The following is an 18,976-nucleotide window of genomic DNA, read 5'->3' as shown; positions in this document are numbered from 1 at the left end:
GTATAGCCAATCCTTTCAGGGTACTTTCTACCCCTTCTTCTTGACCAGCATGTGGTGATAGGAATGCATGTGAGCTAGGCCTGGGTTTATGGAGATCTTTGGAGGCACATGAAAGGTTTATACAAGGATATTAGGGGCAAGCAGTAGGGAAATGCTTGGGGTGAGAAAGAGTAGTCACTGAAATAAATGAGGAAAACCAGCTTTGCCTGCTTGAGCAGGAAATACCTTGTTGTCAAGCCTGCCTAGCTTCATGCCCCTTTATGGGTGTTGATAAAGCTTCTCTTTGAGTCAGTGTCAGTAAAGCAGGTTATTAAAATGTATTCTAATCCATTTTGTTGTTTTAAGCCATAGATGCAGACATACACCCAAACATGACTAGAGCATGAAGGAATGAGGTGCTAGAGAGGAGGATATGTGCCCTGGGGATGAACTGAGAGAGGTCATGGACACCCATGCTTACGGTGGCTGTGTCTCCTTCCCCGGGGCCTTACAGTTATTGATAATTAATGACCCTCAAAATTGAAGCAGAATCTTACCTAGTGCAACAAATTTGACACTCAAGCTCTCAGGATATCCATGGCCTGTAAGTAACGAAAAAGAACCTGTAGATGTGCTCTCCTTCTCCTAAACTCTAAGAGTCCCCACGACACTTGCAACCAGGGGAGCAATAGGCGGTGGCTGCTTGTCCTGTGCTAACCTGAACCTGTCTCCAAGGTCCCCTTTGCTCTCACCTCTCAGTGAGCCAGAACAGCCCCGCCTAGGTTCTCTCCTATTCATTCTTCTATCCTAAGCTCTTCCTTGTTTCATTGTCCCAAGCTTTAGTAAATGTACTCTCAAAAACAAAAACAAAAAGACCCTGTAAATGCAGAAAGTGACCAAAATTGCTGAAGGAAGTACAGGACATGAAAATTATAGAAGATTCTATGTGACTAACCTGTTTCCTAATTACAAGGGAAGCCTGTAGGGGCAGAAAAATTATCAGCAAAGAGGAAAGAGGAGTGACTGAGGCCACAGACATTAGTCACCATTAGAAAGAAAGGAAGATGGTTAAGATAAAACCCAACGGTAGAGTTCAAGGGGAAGCCAAGCTCCACAGCTCCAGACAGTAGAGATTGGAGGAGGCAGGAAGCTGACACAGGGGTCTAGAGTTAGAAGAAGCACAAGTCATGCTTATTTCAGGGGCTCACAAAAGCACAGGTGTCCTTCATGTAGGATATAGTAGTACAGAATGCTATACTGGCAGGACAGCCCCTAACATACACATGTATTTACACGGTATATTTATTATCTAGAAGTAAAAGAGATGCTGGATCTGAAAATGAAATTAAGAAAAAATTGTTATTTACAACAGCATCGAACAAAATTTATACTTAGAAATAAATTTAACAAGTGTGTAATTTATACTCTGAAAACTATAAAACATTATGGAAAGAAATTAAAGAACACCTAAATAAATGGAAAGATATCCTATATTTATGGATCAGAAAACTCAGTGTTAAGATGACAGTTTTCCCCAAGTTGATCTGCAGATTCAAAGCAATCTATCAAAATCCAGATTGACAAAATGATCCTAAAATTTATAGGAAAATACAAGGGACCCAGAATAGCCAAAACAACATTGAAAAAGACAAAAGTTGGAAGGCACACACTTACTGATCTCAGAACCTACTATAAAGCTAAAGTTACTAAGACAAGGTGGTACTGGCATAAGGCTAGACATATAGAGCAATTAAATAAAATTGAGTCCTGGCTGGTGTGGCTCAGTGGACTGAGTGCTGGCCTGTGAACCAAGGAGTTGCCGGTTTGATTCCCAGTCAGGGCACATGCTGAGGTTGCAGGCCAGGTCCCCAGTTGGGGGTGCGTGAGAGGCAACCACACGTTGTTTCTCTCCCTCTCTTCCTCCCTCCCTTCCTCTCTCTAAAAATAAATTTTAAAAATGTTTTTAAAAAAATAAAATTGAGAGTCCATCAATAAAGCTATATATTCATGGTCAACTGATTTTCAACAAAGGTGCCAAGGTCAGTTCCAGAGACAAAAATAATCTCTTCAGTAAATGTTGCTGGAGCAACTGTATAATTTATCCACATGCGGAAGAATAAAGTTGGGTCTCTGTATCTTCCAATTCCTCCTTCCCTTATCTCCTGTTGCTGATTCACTGTCTCCATGGATTTCCCTTTTGTGAACATTTTATATAAATGGAATCAGACACTATATGTGGTTAGCTCCTTTCACTTAGCATAATGTTTTCAGGGTTCATCCAGTTTGTATCAGTACTTCCATTACTTTTTGTGGCTGAGTAATACTACATTGTATGGATGTACCACATTTTGTTTATCCTTTTAGCAGTTGATGGACATCTGCATTACCACTTTTTGGCTATTATGAATAATTCTCCTGTGAACATTCATGTACAACTTTTTGTGCGATGATCTGGTGTTAATATGATCTGAAAGAACCTCAGTAAACAACTCTTTGCTACTATGTATTTAATTCTCCCAGAAAGAATAAAACACACTCATTATCAGTTACTCTGAAAGTCGCTGTTGCCATTTCAAGTAAACTGTACCCCCAGCTTTTAACTGGTTCACAGAGCATTCTTACTGGGTTATCTATGTTTTGAAACTTGTCTCTCTTGAAGATAACCCTTAAAGTCACTGCATAAGCAAGACTTAATCTTGTGATTTGTGGGTCATGCTGGTAAGTCATACTGAGTCCAGTGAGAAGTCACTAAAGGGAATGATGTGAACCCATTTGCATTTTAGAAAGATCTCTTTGCAATATGAGGAATGGATGAAGGAAGGAAATCTTGGAAGCCAGAGAGCTCAAGTTGCAGTCACTCAGGTGAGTGGTGCTGGTGGCTGAAAGGATGACAAAGAAGGGGTGGACTGAAGAGATAATAAAGACGTAGGATCAGCCAGACTTGACGCTGAGTTGCCTGTACCAGTAAGGAATAGGAAGGTTGTGGATGCTGGCCAGCGTTCTGGGTTGATTCCATGTGATAGAGAACATAGGAAGAAATTATTTGAGGGAAGGTTCATAATATTTATTAAATAACTGTATGCTGCAAATTTAAAATTGGACTTCACCTAATCTTCAAAAGACCCTGGAAGCTATATAGGATTAGACCTGTTTTACCCATGAAAAGGGTTGCATTTAGCTAAGAAGTGGTGAAGCCAGGATTTGAACCCAGTATCTCTGATGACTTCACTTCATGTGCTTTTGCCATCTCACTTTACTACTTCTGTTCAGATTTGGTCATGTGGGTTTTGTGGAGCTTGTAGAACATCCATGTATATTCAGGAGTAGAATATATGGGTGTGAAGCTCTGGAGAGAAAGCTGGGCTTGTGCTGCAGACCTGGAACACACCAGTATACTAATTAAAGCCTTGGATATGAGTAGTAAAGGGCATGTGGAATGAGAAAAGTGGATGCCTCGGCCAGAACCTCAAGAACCTCAGCATTGAAGGAGCTGGGACAAGAACAGGGGAGCTCCGAAGTGGCACTCAGAAATGACCAGAAAGGTGGGAGGATGTCATAGATGGGGAGGGAAGTGAAGAGTTGTGTGTAGCCCTACTGCTCACAGTTGGAGAATTAAATAGTTGATTATGATGCATTTGTAACAAAAACGCCATGTCTCCTTTAAACTGACAGATAGCTTGACGCTGATCTGAGGAGATAGGTGCAAGTGAAGCAATGTCATGTGGGTAAAAGTAGAACAGCAAAATCATACTTTTGGGTACATTTTTAAAATTGGACTTGCCACCCTGACTGGTGTGGCTCAGTGGGTTGGATGGCATCCTGCAAACCGGAAGATCACCAGCTCAATTCTTGGTCAGGGCACACACCTGGGTTGCGGGCCAGGTCCCCAGCGCAGGTGTGTGAGAGGCAACTGGTCACTGTTTCTCTCACACATCAGTGTTTCTCTCCCTCTCTCCTTCTCTTCTCCTCTTTTTAAAAATAAATAAATAAATTTTTAATTGGACTTGCAGTGACCAACCAAGATCAGAAGTAGTCAGATTTTTAAAAGATGATTGATGGACTAAAGGACTGTAAAGTGTTAATAAAATTATTATTTTAAATGGTACAACTTTTGTGGAAAATAGTATGGTGGTTCCTCAAAAAATTAAAAGTAGATTTATCATGTGATCCAGCAATTCCACTTCTGGATTAAGATGGTGAGTTTTCTGTGTATTTTACCACATGCACACACACTCACACACACACACACAAATAATAATAAAGGCAATTAAAAATGATGGTGACACAGCCTCATCCCACAGTTTGATTCAGTGGGTCTGGGTTCACCAGTGACCCTAGTACACAGTCAGAGTGGGGACCACCAGTTTAGCTGGGGCAGGGGCGGGGGCAGGGAGGTGCTGTATGGGGAAACCTAATAGCCTGAGCACACCTAAATTTCATCTTGGTATCAAAGCAGACTTCTGTTTGGCTTTGTCCATTATTTCATTTTATAACCCTTATGATCAGAAAGAAAAATAAGTAAAGATATCCATTGTAGAAAATTTGTCAATGTTCAAAAAATAAAAGTCATCCAGAATCCCATCAACTTGAGTAATCATGAAATTCAGGTGTATTCTGATCTTTCTATCGTTATGTGTGGAATCTGTTTATAGATATGTTGTAGATATCCTTGTATATTCTTATGTCAATATATGTCGTATATATGTCTTTTATGCTTTTTTAAAAAAACAAAATTGATATATCTCACATGTTGTTTTATTCCCCACTTTTTTTTATTTCTACCATCATTTTTTTAATAGTTTATTTTATAGTGTATTTTTTTCCCATTACCATTTATCCTCCTTATACCCTCTTCTACCTCCAACTACATCTCTTCCCACTTTTTAATAAGTATATGATGATGTCTTTCAGGTGATTAAGGACCTTCTTCTATCTCATGGTTTTCAGTGGCACTATAGCGTTATTTATCAAACCCATTACTGTTATTAAACATCTAGATTGTTTCCCAGTGTTTCACTGTCATATTCAATGTTGGCATAAATAACTTTATACAGAAAATATTATTTTAAACATAACTATTTTTGTTGTTGCCAGTTTGGTAGTTGAAATTTTTTTTTTTTTTTTGCTCATTTTTTTGTTTCTAGTGCACATTTTCCTATGCTTACTACCATAAACTTTTAAATTATAATCTGTATAGCACCTAGGTAGTTCTCTTTCATCTTTTACTGTTTTTTTTTTCCACTCTTTTTCTTTTTTTCTGTAGTATATAGAATCATGAATTTGTACCGTTAGTGCCGTGAAGGTAGAATGTATAGAGTAGAGTCACACAGAAAATAAAGTGACAGGGATTTATTTGAACCTAGCTTTACTCATTTTTTTCATTTTTCCTTCTTCCAGGAGATGGATATTACTGATATCCTTAAGTCTCTCTGGGAGCAGCTTCTGCAGCTGTTCATTTCGAAGCTGGTTTTCATTTGTGCTTTTGGGCAGAGAACTTGTTTCTGAATAAGCGAGAAGGCTTCAACTGAATGTGCCTCCCACTAATAGCCAGTGTACTGCTTGCTGTTCCAGGAGCCATGTTTGACCAGGACTGTGGGATGGTCGTATTCATGTTGGAGGCTCTTGTGAGGAGATGAGTTGGTGAACAGAGAAGCCAGCATGAAGATGCTCCCAGGAGTGGGCGTGTTTGGGACTGGCAGCTCTGCCCGGGTTCTGGTCCCCCTGCTGAGGGCAGAAGGGTTCACCGTGGAGGCCCTGTGGGGGAAGACTGAGGAAGAGGCGAAACAGCTTGCCGAGGAGATGAACATCACCTTCTACACCAGCCGGACAGATGACGTCTTGCTGCATCAAGACGTGGATCTGGTGTGCATCAATATCCCCCCTCCACTCACCCGGCAAATATCTGTGAAGGCTCTAGGTACGGATGGTCAGGCCATCGCAAGGGCAGGTTATGGCCTCGCTCTGGGTGGCCTTTCTTGGCCTTGAGTCTGCAGCTGCTAGTACTCTGGGTCAGCACTCACCCCGGGGCAGTACTAGGGCAGGGCACGTTGGGGAGGCTTACAGCTGTGGGGGGAAATGCTATAGTGACTGGGGAGGGAGGACAGCCTTCCCCGCCTCCCGTAAGTAAATCTCGAGCAAAAATTAAGCAGATACCTTAAGAGTTGGCCTGTCACTGGGACTAGGGGTTATTACATTTCAGGCAATGTAAAAAGTTTGCCTTTGTGAAGTCAGAGTTCAAAGACCTGGACACTGGGAAATCGGTTGTGATTGGTAGTTTGTTCTTCCACATCACATCTGTGGCATGCGTCACCACAGAAAGGAGAGGAGGGTGTGTAGCAAGGCTGTCATTTCCCTTGTTTTGTCAGGCCTTGACTAGTTTGAGCACACACCCTTCCTGCCAGACTTTGCGATCTGGTGTGCCAGAGGGCAGGAAGGCGCTCTGACAGCACTGAGCTTCCCTGGCAGGATCCACGGGGCAGCCTGCTCACGTCTCTGTTCCCTCGGGAAGCAGTTGGCTCAGCAGCCTCCTGCCTCTGGCTGGGCATAGCTTGCTAAGCCGTTTTCCTGCAGTTCCTGTTAGGCTTCTCTTTCCTGTCAACTATAGGAAAATTCTTCTCTTTGTCTTATTTAAACCAGAATCTAATTTAATAGGAAAACAGACCAGTAAACATTCATCCAGCAGTTTTTTAAATGCCTCCTGTGTGCCAGGCGCTGTCCTGATGTCATTCAGGACATTCAGAACAATGTTGGAGCAGACAGCTCTCCTTGCCTTCAGATCTCACCATCTAACTGAAGAGCCTGGAAGTAACACCTTACAAAGTAAATGAGAAGAGGGCTGAAGTAACAATTCAGGTAGCATATAATTAATGGGCAAAATAATTATTTTGAGTTGATAGGAACCAAGTGTCTCAAATGCAGTTGGAGGTCCCTGAGTCCAAGCTAACCACCATGCCTCGTGGCCACTACCATGGTGGAGGGTCCAAGGCTCTTCTCTTTGTTTCTTCCTTGTGCTGAGGGTAAGAGGGTGTCTGTCACTTTTGGCCCAATGTGGGGGGAAGGATAAGTGTCCATTGACGTGAGCAAGAACATGAGTCTGTCTGGTTGTTGATTCAGGGCATAGAAGTTTTGGCTAAAAATTATAGGTGGCTAGCTTTCTTTTCCAGAGAGGTCTATCTTTCTCTGAGGATGTGTGACGTTAGAGCTGTTCATTGGCTATAGGTTCTTAGGAGGCCAGATAATGGCTCCCAGATTGAGTTTAGAAGTAGACTAAGTCGACACTTAACAGAGGGCTGGTTCAAGAAGAATCAAGCTTCCATGGTCACCTGACGCTTTGCCAGTTCTTGTTGGTGAAACCAGGTACGTCCAGAGGCTTTCAGTCTTGAATTTTAGGGTCCCCACAGAAACCATTTCCAAGCTGTATAGGAAGAAGGGGAAACCCCAGGGTTCTTTAGCCACAAGCCTGCTGGTATGGGAATATGCTAGACTTTGGGCAATTAACTATAAACAGGAAGTACAGCCATAGCTGGGTAGCTCAGCTTGTTCTAGCGTCATCCCAGTACACCAAAGTTACAGGTTCCATCCCTGGTCAAGGCACATACAAGAATCAACCAATGAGTGCAGAAATAAGTGGAACAACAAATCGATGTTTTCTTTCTATATATCCATCTGTTCCTCTCTCTCAGAATCAGTCAATAAAAAAACATTAAACAGAAAGTACAGGGATTTCAGAAACATCTGGGATCTTGTATCCCAGCTCTTGGTGAGGCAAAGCCATTAGCCTTCTCTCCACATCTCTGTTGTCAGGAGGAGGAGGAGGGTGTGGATAACCATCCTTGGTGGTACATGATCCCAGGAGTGGGTGTGCCTGGAGGGGCCCATGTCAGCTAGACTTGACCTCACGCACTGCCCACTCAGTCCCCCAAAGGAGTCACTGAGACTGTGTGACCATGAAGTTCACTCCCTGAGTGCTATCACTTTTTCTAGTAAGAATTCTGACTTGACTTTAGCACATATGGGAGAGGCCAGAACTCCTGGTTTTCCCAAAGGACTGGGTGTGAGTATATGCACTGCTGTACACAGAATACCAAACTGACCTTGATATCAGACCCCACTCTGGTCCTATTTCGGTCCCTCTCACCCTCTGTGGGCCCCTGTGAAATGGGGGTGATATAAGAGTATTATTCAGCCTTTCCATCGTGATATATGACTGCCTCCAAGTTCTAACCAAGAGAGACACTCAAGAAAGCCTCATTTTACAAGGGAAAGCCAGGCTTTCCTGTACTATGTATTTAAAAGTCTTCAGAGTCAATTCCCCAAAAAACCCTCACTGCCATTCCACCTGTGTATTCCCGTGTATGAATCTCTTTATATATGTATGAGTATAATATATTTTTCTGTGTTTTTCCCACATGGTTCTCTTTTAAAATTTATTGTTATTTTTTTATCCTCACCCAAGAACATTTTTTCATTGCTTTTAGAGAGGGGAAGCACCCTGACCAATATGACTCAGTTGGTGGGCCTTTGCTCTGCAAAGCAAAAGGTCACCAGTTTGGTTCTTGGTCAGGGCAGGTTCCTGGGTTGTGGGCCCAGTCCCTAGTTGGGGCGCATGAGAGAGGCAATCGACCGATGTTTCTCTCACACATCAATGTCTCTCTCCCTCTCTTCCTCCTGCCCTTCCCCTCTCTCTAAAACAAACAGAATCTAAACAAAAAACAAAAAACCAACAACAACTGCTTCCTTTAAAAGAAGAAAAAGAGAGAAGCATCGATTGGTTCACTACCACCGCCACCCCCCACCGTAGGCTCCCCAAGTGGGGATTGAACCCACAATTTAGGCATATGCCCTGAGGAACGTTTTGGTGTACGGGACAATGCTCCAACCAAGCCACACCAGCCATGGCTAGATCCTCAATCTTTTTAGAGCTGAGAAAAAAGAACCTGTAATTATTTAGCTCTATAGCTTTTGAAGTACGCTTGATTTGATATTAGCTCTTCCAGATCTTGAACCCATGAAAAGTTAATCCCAGTCATCTAAAGCCTCTATTTAGTTATGGATCCTCTGGCATTGTGCTCTGCTAAGCATTATAAAGGGTAAGTTGTAGAGATGTAGAAGCAGTGTGAGGCATACAGCGCTGATAGTAGATTTGCATCTATGAAGATGTGTTATTTAAGAGACTGATTCTCCTAAAACTCTTCGTAACAGTCGTGGTGCCTGATTTTCTTCTTCTGGAATTCACAAGTACACGGGGGCTGTGGAGAGTCTAGTTCAGTGGCTCTCAGAATGTGGTCCCTGAACCAACAGCATCAGTGTGACCTGGGAACTTGTTATAAATTCAGATTCTCGGGCCCGTTCCTAGACCTTCTAAATCTGGGTGAGGCCTCACACTCTGTTGGAACAGTCCTTACAGGTGGTTCTGATGCCCACTAAGGATGGAGAGTCACTGATCTAATCCAGTGCCTTTCATTTTCAGTTACAGAAACCGAGGCCCGGGAGTATTAAGTTTACTTCTCATTAAGTTTTTTTATTTTTTATTTTAAATTTTATTTATTTTATTTTTAGAAAGAGGAAGGGAGGGAGAGAAACATAAATATGTGGTTGCCTCTTGCGCACTCCCAACTGGGGACCCAGCTGCAACCCAGGGATGTGCCCTGACTGGAAATCAAACTGGCGATTCTTTAGTTCACAAGCCGCCACTCAGTCCACTGAGCCGCACCAGCCAGGGCTCATTAAGTCTTAGTGCTGTGGGCAAAACTGCATTTTCCTCAGCTTGTTAGATTATTACATTTTTACCTGCCTGTGAGGCTATAGGGATTGTTTCTTGCCCTCACTAGTTTTTCCTAAAATTAATTTGTAGACTTATCCTCCAGAGATGTACTTTTCTTTTTTTTAAAGTATATTTTATTGATTATGCTATTACAGTTGTCTTAATTTTTTCCCCTTTGCCCCCCTCTGCCTGGTACCTCCATTTTCTCCAGCATCCCTCTCCCTCCTCCTTAGTTCATGTCCATGGGTCATGCATATAAGTTCTTTGGCTTCTCCATTTACTTTTACTATGCTTAACATTCCCCTGTCTATTTTGTATTAAGAAGTTATGCTTCTTAATCCCTGCACCTTTTCCCCCATTCTCCCCCTTCCCCCTCCCCACTGACGACCTTCCATATGATCTCCATATCTATGGTTCTGTTCCTGTTCCAGTTTGCTTAGTTTGTTTTTGGTTTTTTAGATTAATTTGTTGATAGTTGTTAGTTGTCATTTTAACGTTCATAGTTTTGATATACTTATTTTTCTTAAATAAGTCCCTTTAACATTTCATATAATAAGGACTTGGTGATGATGAACTCCTTTAGCTGTACCTTGTCTGGGAAGCACTGTATCTGCCCTTCCATTCTAAATAATAGCTGAGCTGGATAGAGTAATCTTGGTTGTAGGTCCTTGTTTTTCATCACTTTGGATACTTCTCACCAGTCCCTTCTTGCCTTCAGAGTTTCTTTTGAGAAATAAGCTGACAGTTTTATGGGAACTCCTTTGTAGGTAACTCTTCTCTTGCTGCTTTTAAGATTCTCTATTTAACCTTTAGCATTTTAATTATGTGACTTGTTGTGGTCCTCTTGGATCTAGTTTTGGGGCACTCTTTGCTTCCTGGGCTTCTATGTATTTCCTTTGCCAAATTATGGAAGTTTTCATTCATTATTTTTTCACATAAGTTTTCAGTTTCTTGCTCTTTCTCTTCTACTTCTGGCACCCCTATGATTCAGCTGTTGGTACATTTAAAGTTGTCCCAGAGGTTCCTAAGCCTCTCCTTGTTTTTTTTTTAATTCTTGTTTCTTCATTCTGTACTGGTTGACTGTTTTTTTCTTCTTTATGTTATAAATCGTTCATTTGAACCCTGGCTCCCTTCCCTTCACCATTGGTTTCGTGTGGATTTTTCTTCATTTCACTTAGTATAGACTTCACTTCTTCCCTTATGTGTTTGCTGTACTCAGTCATTTCTGTGAGCATCGTTATCACCAGGGTTTTGAAGTCTATTAGGTTGACTATCTCCTTGTTGCTTAGTTCTCCCACTGCAGCCTTGATCTCCTCCCCCTTTTGGGCCATACTTCTCTGTCTCCTTAACTTGACAGTCTCCTGTGTTTGCCTCTGTATTAGGTAGAGCTGTTGCACTTGTTATGTTATAAGGAGCAGAGTCTTAGGTATTCATCAGCAGAGGGTGACCAGTTTCACCATGTTGTGGCGCTGTATGTTGGGGTGAGGTCTGAGAGGGAACAATGCTGCTTGCTCAACACTCGCCATGTTTCCAGTCACTTCACCCTCTTCCCGTATGCTACTGGTGCCCCTCTAGCTGTTGCCCTGGTTGTGGTTCCCAGAGTGGGTGGGTTTGCATATGTTCTAGGACCATGGGGGCCCCCTAAATGGACTCTTCTGAGAGCCCAGCAGTTTCTTCTGCTGCCTCCACCCCCGCTAGTTTTCAGTCAGAAGCGATGCAGCTTTATTTTCCCAGCACTGGAACCGTGAGCTGAATGGTCTGTCCTGGGACTGGGATCACTCCCCAGGTGTCCCTCCCAACTTTTACAATGTGTGACTGCTCCTTCCGCCGGCCTGCCACAGCCACTGCCTTGCTGCCACCACCACACCATGTCCTCTCCGCCCTGGCTCCCCATCTCCACCTGTCCTACCCATCTGGATGTGCATTACTTCTTTATATTTTTATTTGTTGGACTTTCTTGTAGTTCGATTTTCTGGTAGTTCTGGTTGTTTTTTTAAGAAGGATGTGATCCTTCTTAAGGCTGTGGAAGGAGACAAAGTGTGTCTATCTACACCTCCATCTTGGCTGGAAGTCCCTCCAGAAGTGTACTTTTCTTATCACAACTCTTTTATTTCTGCTTTTGTTTGACCTTTTTTTTTCTTTTTTAAAAAAATTTCTTCTACTTCAAATATTATCTTTAAATCTTTCCCATAAATTTCTTAAAGGAAGGGGATGGACCCTGATATGTTCCATTTCTCAGCTCAGAAAAATATAGTTTAGTGTTCAAAGTGCCCTAACATCTTTGTCACAGTTGAATGTTTTCTGAAATCTGTCACTAAAAGGTTTTTGTGCCCAGTTCTTGGCACTTATGTGCTTCATTAGAAAAACACCAAGTTTGCCAACTGTTTCCCCATGGGCTTTTTTTGTTTTCTTAAGTTTAAGATTTTATTTATTTTTAGAGAAGGAGGAAGGGAGGGAGAAAGGGAGAGAAACATCAATATGTGGTTGCCTCTCACATGCCCCCAACTGGAGACCTGCCCCACAACGCAGGCATGTCCCCTGACTGGGAATTGAACTGGCGACCCTTTGGTTTGCAGGCCAGTGCTCAATCCACTGAGCCACACCAGCCAGGGCTAAATGTTAAGTTTTCTGAAGGTAGAGACCATGCCTGATGTTGTATTTCCAGTGTTTGACACAAGGCCTAGCACACTGGATGAATGAAGACATTCTCCAGTTCTACGAGCCAGTCTGCTGGTGTGACCCAGGGAGCCAACACGGGCCTGCGACCCAGGAAAGGGTGGAGAGGAGGCCATGAGCAGGAATGAATCAGTCTGGTGCTTTCAAACTTATTTTTCTAGTAACAGAACCTGTTTTGTTTTACAACTATATATAGAATCCTTGCTTTTCCTGGGCTGCTTCTCTGTCCCGCTGCTGAAATCGTTTTATCTAGTCCCACGTCTCTAAACAGGGAAACAGAAGTGTCATGGTCCCAGCGCTGTGGACCTGTGGTATGTTACCAGGAAATGAAATGGTCGTCTGAGGCAGCTTCTCTGGACCTCTGGTGCGCAAGGGCACTTCACTCCTAAGTAGTTTGGGAGTATGAGCTGAAGAGAGGCTTGCCGCTTGAAACTTGTTCATCCCACAGAAGATCTGAGCTAATAAGCACTCAGCATGCATGCTTTCCCTATTCCCTGAAATAAAAAGCAATTACCAGCTTCACTCATCTCTACTTTGCCTTCCTAGCGGGAAAGCTAAACAAGTCTTTCAAGACAACCCAAGTCTTCCTAAAGGTAAAGACCCCATGTACCTGACCTGCAGGAGTCTATTTAACTCAAAATGGCCTTTAGCTCCCACAGTAATAGTACTGCTGGGTCCTGAGTTCAAAATCTCTCCTGTTGTTCAGACTCAAGAAGGGAGGTGTCTCCCTCTTCCCTGACCTCTTCTGGCATGAAACAGATTACTAATCCTAGTTTTACCACCACCAAACTCTCAGCAGCCACAAAACTCCTCTTCCTCCCGGCCCACCTCCTCTCCTCCCCACACTGCAGTGTTCACCCAACCTCTGAAGTGAATAGTTACGGCAGGAAGCCTTTGGTTTGGCCCGAGCTACAGCTTTCAGATTGGGCGTGGTGTCTGAGGACCGAATTTCCTCATTACTTTCCTGGTCAGCCATATGAGTTGTGCAGTCCAGTGGCCAGGTTCTCACCCGGTACTGTGACTCTCCAATCCCTAGTCCTAAAATCCCACAAGTGTGAAGAAGCATTGAAGACCCTCCAAGAGCGGACAGTGATAGCAGTCAGGGCCCAGTGTGAGGAGCTCTCCCCTTGCCTTGGCCCCCTGCCCTGGGCATGTGATACTTGGCTAGCCAGTCCCCTGTTGTCCTGCCAGCACCTGTTACAAAGCTTTTGTTATTATTTAGAGAAGAGCAGGAGATTTAAGAGTTTTGTCAAGGGAAGAGATTGAATTATGTCATAGACTGCTGATCTCCATGTGTTCCTCCTTGCTACAGCGCTAAGGTTCACCACACTGCGAGTTTATGCCTGAGGCTCCCATATGTGCAAATGGCAAATGCTCTGTCGAGTCTTGAGGGGCCAGGGTAGCAGGGGAGGGAGTAGGAAGTGAGGAGAACTTGGAAGGACTGGCCAGAGGCACCAGATTATCTCTCGGAACTTTGGTAGGATATGAGCTTCCAAAGGGCTGGGCAGGTGTAACTCTATGAGAGGCCTGATAAACAGCACATATAATAAGAAAATTCATCTCTGTTCATGTTGATTTTAAAACTTTTTTTTAAGTCAGTTTCAAAATATTGAACTTCAAAACTATTGGCCTGGAAAATTAGCTTCTATGTGAGTCTTAAAATTTAAGTCACTATGGGCCCTTCTGCATTTAGGACATCTGTTGGATCTCTCGCATGATGATGGTAGTAAAATATACCATTGACAGCTGTGCTAGGCTAGGCACTTTACACTTACTGTCTCATTTGACTTAGTCTTCTCTTCTACCCTACAAGGTGGATATGACTCCCATTTCATAGTGAAATGTAGTAAACCAAAGCCCAGAGAGATTCAGGAATTTTTCAGGTTATTTAGCAGTGACATGAAAGAACCAGGATTTGAACAGAAATGACTGGTCCCAAAGCTTGACTTCAGCACCAGTAAATGGCCTCTCCTGGGTGGTCAGCTGTCAATGTGGGACTCAGTCATCTATATAAAGTTTTCTTATTTTTTTTATTGCAAGATTTGTTGCCTGTAGTTACCATTGTTTCTGTTGCAAAGGGACCAGATGGATTCCCCTCCTGAGCCTGTTTGGAGTCAGGGGAAGCTGCACCCTGCAGTGAGCCACCAGAAATATCTATGTCCCAATCATTACCCCACCTGAAAACACTCAGGAGATTTTCTGGGGACCAATAACACCAGGATTATTGGGGATGCGCATAACCAAAGAAGGTGCTATGTTAAGCTGGTTGCCTTGCAATACAGGCTTCCATGCTGGGCACCTGCCCCTCCATCCAGGAAATGCCTGTGGAGTGTGCGCGTGGAGCCTGGAGGGCCTTAGAATAGAAGCCTGTATGTGCACATTGTTCAAGATGGTCTTCAGTGAGAAGAATAAGTGCACGGGATAGTCTAGCTGAAGATGCTGTGTGCTGACTGCATGGACAGGCCCGGCCCTGCCTGTCCTCTGTTCAGTGATTGTTGCCTCTCCCCATCCACCAGGCCTCTGCACTGCAGCCCCCATCTCGCATTCAGTGGCTAGAGCAGTATGAGCAGGGAAGGGACCATAGCAGGCAAAAGGATCAAAAGGAAAATTTTGGAGGAGTGAAGAGACTGAGAGACCATATATGGCCTTGTGGATAGGCCACTGTAAGGACTTTGGCTTTTATTCTAAATGAGATGAGAAGCCATCAGAGGGGTTTATGCAAAGCAGGGATCTGTTCTGATCTAATGTTTTAAGAGAATTACCCAGGCTGCTTTGTTGAGAAGAAACTGAGGGAATCCAGTTAAGTTACCATTGAAATAATCCAGGCAAAAACGGGTGACTTGGATGAGGAAGGTGGTGGTAGTGAGAACTGGTTAGATTCTGAACATAGTTTGAAGGCTAAGCAAATGAGATTTACTGATTATTAAAAGTGGTTTTGGCTTGAGAAACGTCATTGAGATAGGGAAGACCTGGGGAGGGGAATATCAAGAGCGTTTGGATTCCACCCCAAACTTACCCCTCCACCTTGAATGTCTCCCAATTTCCCACATTGCTTATGGGCCCCGTGTAACCCCTCCAGCTCATTTTCTGGTGTGCACGCAACAGAAATCCCAACTTGTGGACCTTTCCTACCTCGGTGCCTTTGCACATGCAGTTCCCGCCGTCTGATCGCCTTTCCTGGAACATCATTTCCCTGTGAAGCCTTCTCTGATCCTGCCGTCTGTACTGTGTGTGTCTCTAGCCCATACCACTTCTTGGGCTTTTAAAGTTTTTCATTGAAGGGTATTAGCATAGGACTTCTTTCTAATTGAACCTCCCCTAACTCAAAGGAGTAGCCCAGGTGTTGGTGTCTTATGGCTGCTCATACCCTCATAAACTTTAATTTTAAAACATGGAGGAATGTTGATCTCCATTTTTCCATATGAAAATAAGCTGCTCAGTCCTTGGACTCTCTCATCAGGTTTTGTCTAGCTTTGATTTGCTGAGTGGTTCTAGCCACTGTGGACTCACAATGTGTGTGAGGGCAGAAAGGATGTTTTCACTCCATTTTCCCTCCTGTAGGAGCCAAGTATTTTCTGGTCTTATGACTACACTAACTTATTGAACCAGTGCTTCTAAAGAACAATCTGCAGGGAATCTTAGAGCCCTTTCTGTAGGTACCCCTGAGAGTACAAAGCCCATACCCTAGAATATAGATCCTCTCACCCCAAGCTGATGATCTGATAAATGCATAAAGGTACATAGGCATGTCTAAGAAGCATGTCTACCTCTCCAGCCCACTTGTATTAGGCAGTGTTCTCCAAAGAAGCAGAACCAGTAGGATGGAGAAAGGGGGAGAGAGAGAGAGAGGGAGGGAGAGAAAGATTTAAGAAATTGGCCCATGTGATTGTAGGAGTTGACAAATCAGAAATCCACAGGGCAGAACAACAGTATTGGAACTCCAGCAAGAGTTGATGTTGCAGACTTGGGTCAGAAGGCTGTCTGGAGGCAGAATTCCTTCATCTTCCAGGAACCTCAATCATTTTTCTTAAGTCCTTCAGCTGTTTGGGTGAGCCCCATCTGGATTGTGGAGGGTAGTCTATTCTAGTCAGTCTACTGGTTTAAATGTCAAATCACATCTTAAAAAAAAAAAACATTCTCAGCAGTGTCTAAAGGTATTTGATGGACACCATAGCCTAGCCAAGTTGACACATAAAATTACCATTATACCACCTCTAGTTCCCGCTCCTGGTTTATGCTTTCTGCGTCTACTTTCATTTTCCCTTAGGAACTTACTCCTCTTTCTCCAGTCACTGGGTACCATTTTCCTCCAAGCTGAGTCACTTTTCCTCTTGTCCCAGGTCCCCACCTGATCTCCTAGGAGGCTTTCCTGAGTCCATCTGCCTTTGAGAAACAGTTTATTTTCCCAGTGTAAACCCCTTGGAGCTTTGACACTTCCTGTTATGTTTTATTCTCAGGTATTGGGAAGAACGTGGTTTGTGAGAAGGCAGCAACCTCAGTGGACGCCTTCCGGATGGTGACAGCCTCGCGCTACTATCCGCAGCTGATGAGCCTGGTGGGGAACGTGTTGCGCTTTCTCCCTGCCTTCGTGCGCATGAAGCAGCTGATCGCTGAGGACTACGTGGGTGCAGTGATGATCTGCGATGCCCGCGTCTACTCCGGCAGCCTGCTCAGCCCCACCTACGGCTGGATCTGCGACGAGCTCATGGGCGGTGGGGGTCTGCATACCATGGGCACCTACATTGTGGACTTGCTGACCCACCTGACTGGCCGGAGAGCCGAGAAGGTCCATGGGCTTCTCAAGACCTTTGTGAGGCAGAATGCAGCCATTCGTGGCATCAGGCACGTCACCAGCGATGACTTCTGTTTCTTCCAGATGCTCATGGGCGGGGGGGTGTGCAGCACAGTAACACTCAACTTCAACATGCCAGGTGCTTTTGTGCATGAGGTCATGGTGGTAGGTTCTGCAGGACGCCTTGTTGCCCGGGGAGCTGACCTCTATGGGCAGAAGAACTCTGCCACACAGGAGGAGCTGCTGCTGAGGGACTCGTTGGCTGTAGACGCAGGGCTGCCTGAGCAGGGGCCCCAGGATGTCCCGCTGCTCTACCTAAAGGGCATGGTCTACATGGTGCAGGCCCTGCGCCAGTCCTTCCAGGGGCAGGGGGACCGCCGCACATGGGACCACGCCCCTGTCTCCATGGCCGCCTCATTTGAGGATGGGTTGTACATGCAGAGTGTGGTAGACACCATCAGAAAATCCAGCCGATCCGGGGAATGGGAAGCTGTGGAGGTGCTGACGGAGGAACCTGACGCCAACCAGAACCTGTGTGAGGCGCTTCAGCGGAATAACCTGTGAGCCTGCACGTGGCCTCCCTGCCATGGGACAAAGGGGCCAGGGAGGGACAGGGAGCAAGGTGGGAGGTCTTAGCTATAGCATAGTGTCTTTTATTTCGCAAGTCAACTTGGGCAGGGTCCAGGGGAAGCCCAAGGTGGCCCCAGTAAAACGCCCCCTCCAGCACTTATTTACTCCTCAGACTTGCCGGGTGGTGATGCCACGTGGGCCAGCACAATAAGCAAGAGGCAGAGCTGCCGCGAGGTCTCTAGCTAATACTGGTGAGCAGGGCCAGCGAAAGCTTGACTTGGGGGCTTCAGCCTATTTGTGGTCCTACCTGGACGAGAAAGCATAGTAAGGAGCCTGTTGGGCTGATTCCTCAGGCCTGAGGAGAAATGACTAGAAGCCTTGTTTCCATGCTCTTAGGCTTAGGGCATCTCAGGAATGGTGAGGACAAGTTATCCCTGCCTCAGGGAGCTGCACCTGCCCTCCCTCCCATGTGACCAGGCCCTTCTGGCTTTCAGACTACCCCTTTCCTGGAAGGGAGGATGGGTTCTTCATTAGGTGAGCTCCCAGGGGGCTGTTGGCTAGAGCAGAGGGCCCCTGATTTGCCAGATAAAAGGGAAAGTTCTGGAATATCTGATAAATGTTAATAAATAAACTCTTGACACTATGGCATGTGGTTGTTGGCTATTTGGTAGGTTAAGTTTCTTTAAGAGTGAAAAGCTTATTTATTGCTATAGGTTATTTATATTTTCCTCTTTCCTGGTGGCTCCACAGCAGCTCTGACCTCTGGATCCATCACTGTCTGGTGGCCCACACAGGCTCCTGCCACTGCCTGCTCATCTCCCAGCTTCTTTCCTCATCACCAAATCCCAGGAACCCTCCACAGAAAAGTCTTTCCTCAGAAAACAGGGCTCAAGACTTCCTGATGGAGGCCCATCGGGCCTGCTGGCCCAGGGAAATAGTGGGAGAGTTTGGAGCCTCCTTGGGCTGCGGGTCAGGAGGGGCTCTGTTCTTAAAACGGTGAAGTTGGCCCCAGGGAAGCCCTGGGAGAGGGAAGGTCAGCAATGGTTCCAAGGAGGCTGGACGGGGTGGACTTGAGGACCCCACACACTTCCTCTTGAAGTGGGTATGGCCAAACACTGACCGGCCCAGCCAGCCAGTCATCAGCCATGCATTTATTAGCCTGTGTTCTGCAAAGGGATAGCCTTCCAGCCATGTCT

At 44.8% G+C, this 18,976-nt stretch overlaps 1 protein-coding gene across 5 annotated transcripts in view; it reads left to right on the top strand.

Annotated features, from left to right (window-relative positions):
* Positions 1-18,423, top strand: part of GFOD2 (Gfo/Idh/MocA-like oxidoreductase domain containing 2) — a 35,376-nt gene extending 16,953 nt beyond the window's left edge. For 2 of the 5 annotated variants that reach the window (XM_090260535.1, XM_090260537.1), the window contains 3 exons: positions 2,763-2,841; positions 5,551-5,896; positions 16,876-18,423. In XM_090260535.1, coding sequence (XP_090116661.1) covers positions 5,638-5,896; positions 16,876-17,774 — 1,158 coding nt within the window. In that variant the 5' untranslated portion in view covers positions 2,763-2,841; positions 5,551-5,637 and the 3' untranslated portion in view covers positions 17,775-18,423. Of the gene's footprint in view, positions 1-2,762; positions 2,842-5,550; positions 5,897-16,875 lie in introns of those variants that run through there. The other 3 variants (XM_090260536.1, XM_090260538.1, XM_090260539.1) reach the window with 3 other exon arrangements.
* Positions 18,424-18,976: the final 553 nt, after the last annotated feature.

The sequence above is a fragment of the Furipterus horrens genome, unplaced genomic scaffold (genome assembly GCF_987537825.1).
Source record: "Furipterus horrens unplaced genomic scaffold, mFurHor1.1.pri manual_scaffold_13, whole genome shotgun sequence".
Taxonomy (NCBI): Eukaryota; Metazoa; Chordata; class Mammalia; order Chiroptera; family Furipteridae; genus Furipterus; species Furipterus horrens.
Note: the sequence above shows the minus strand (reverse complement) of the source record. Positions and strands in the feature narration are given on the sequence as shown.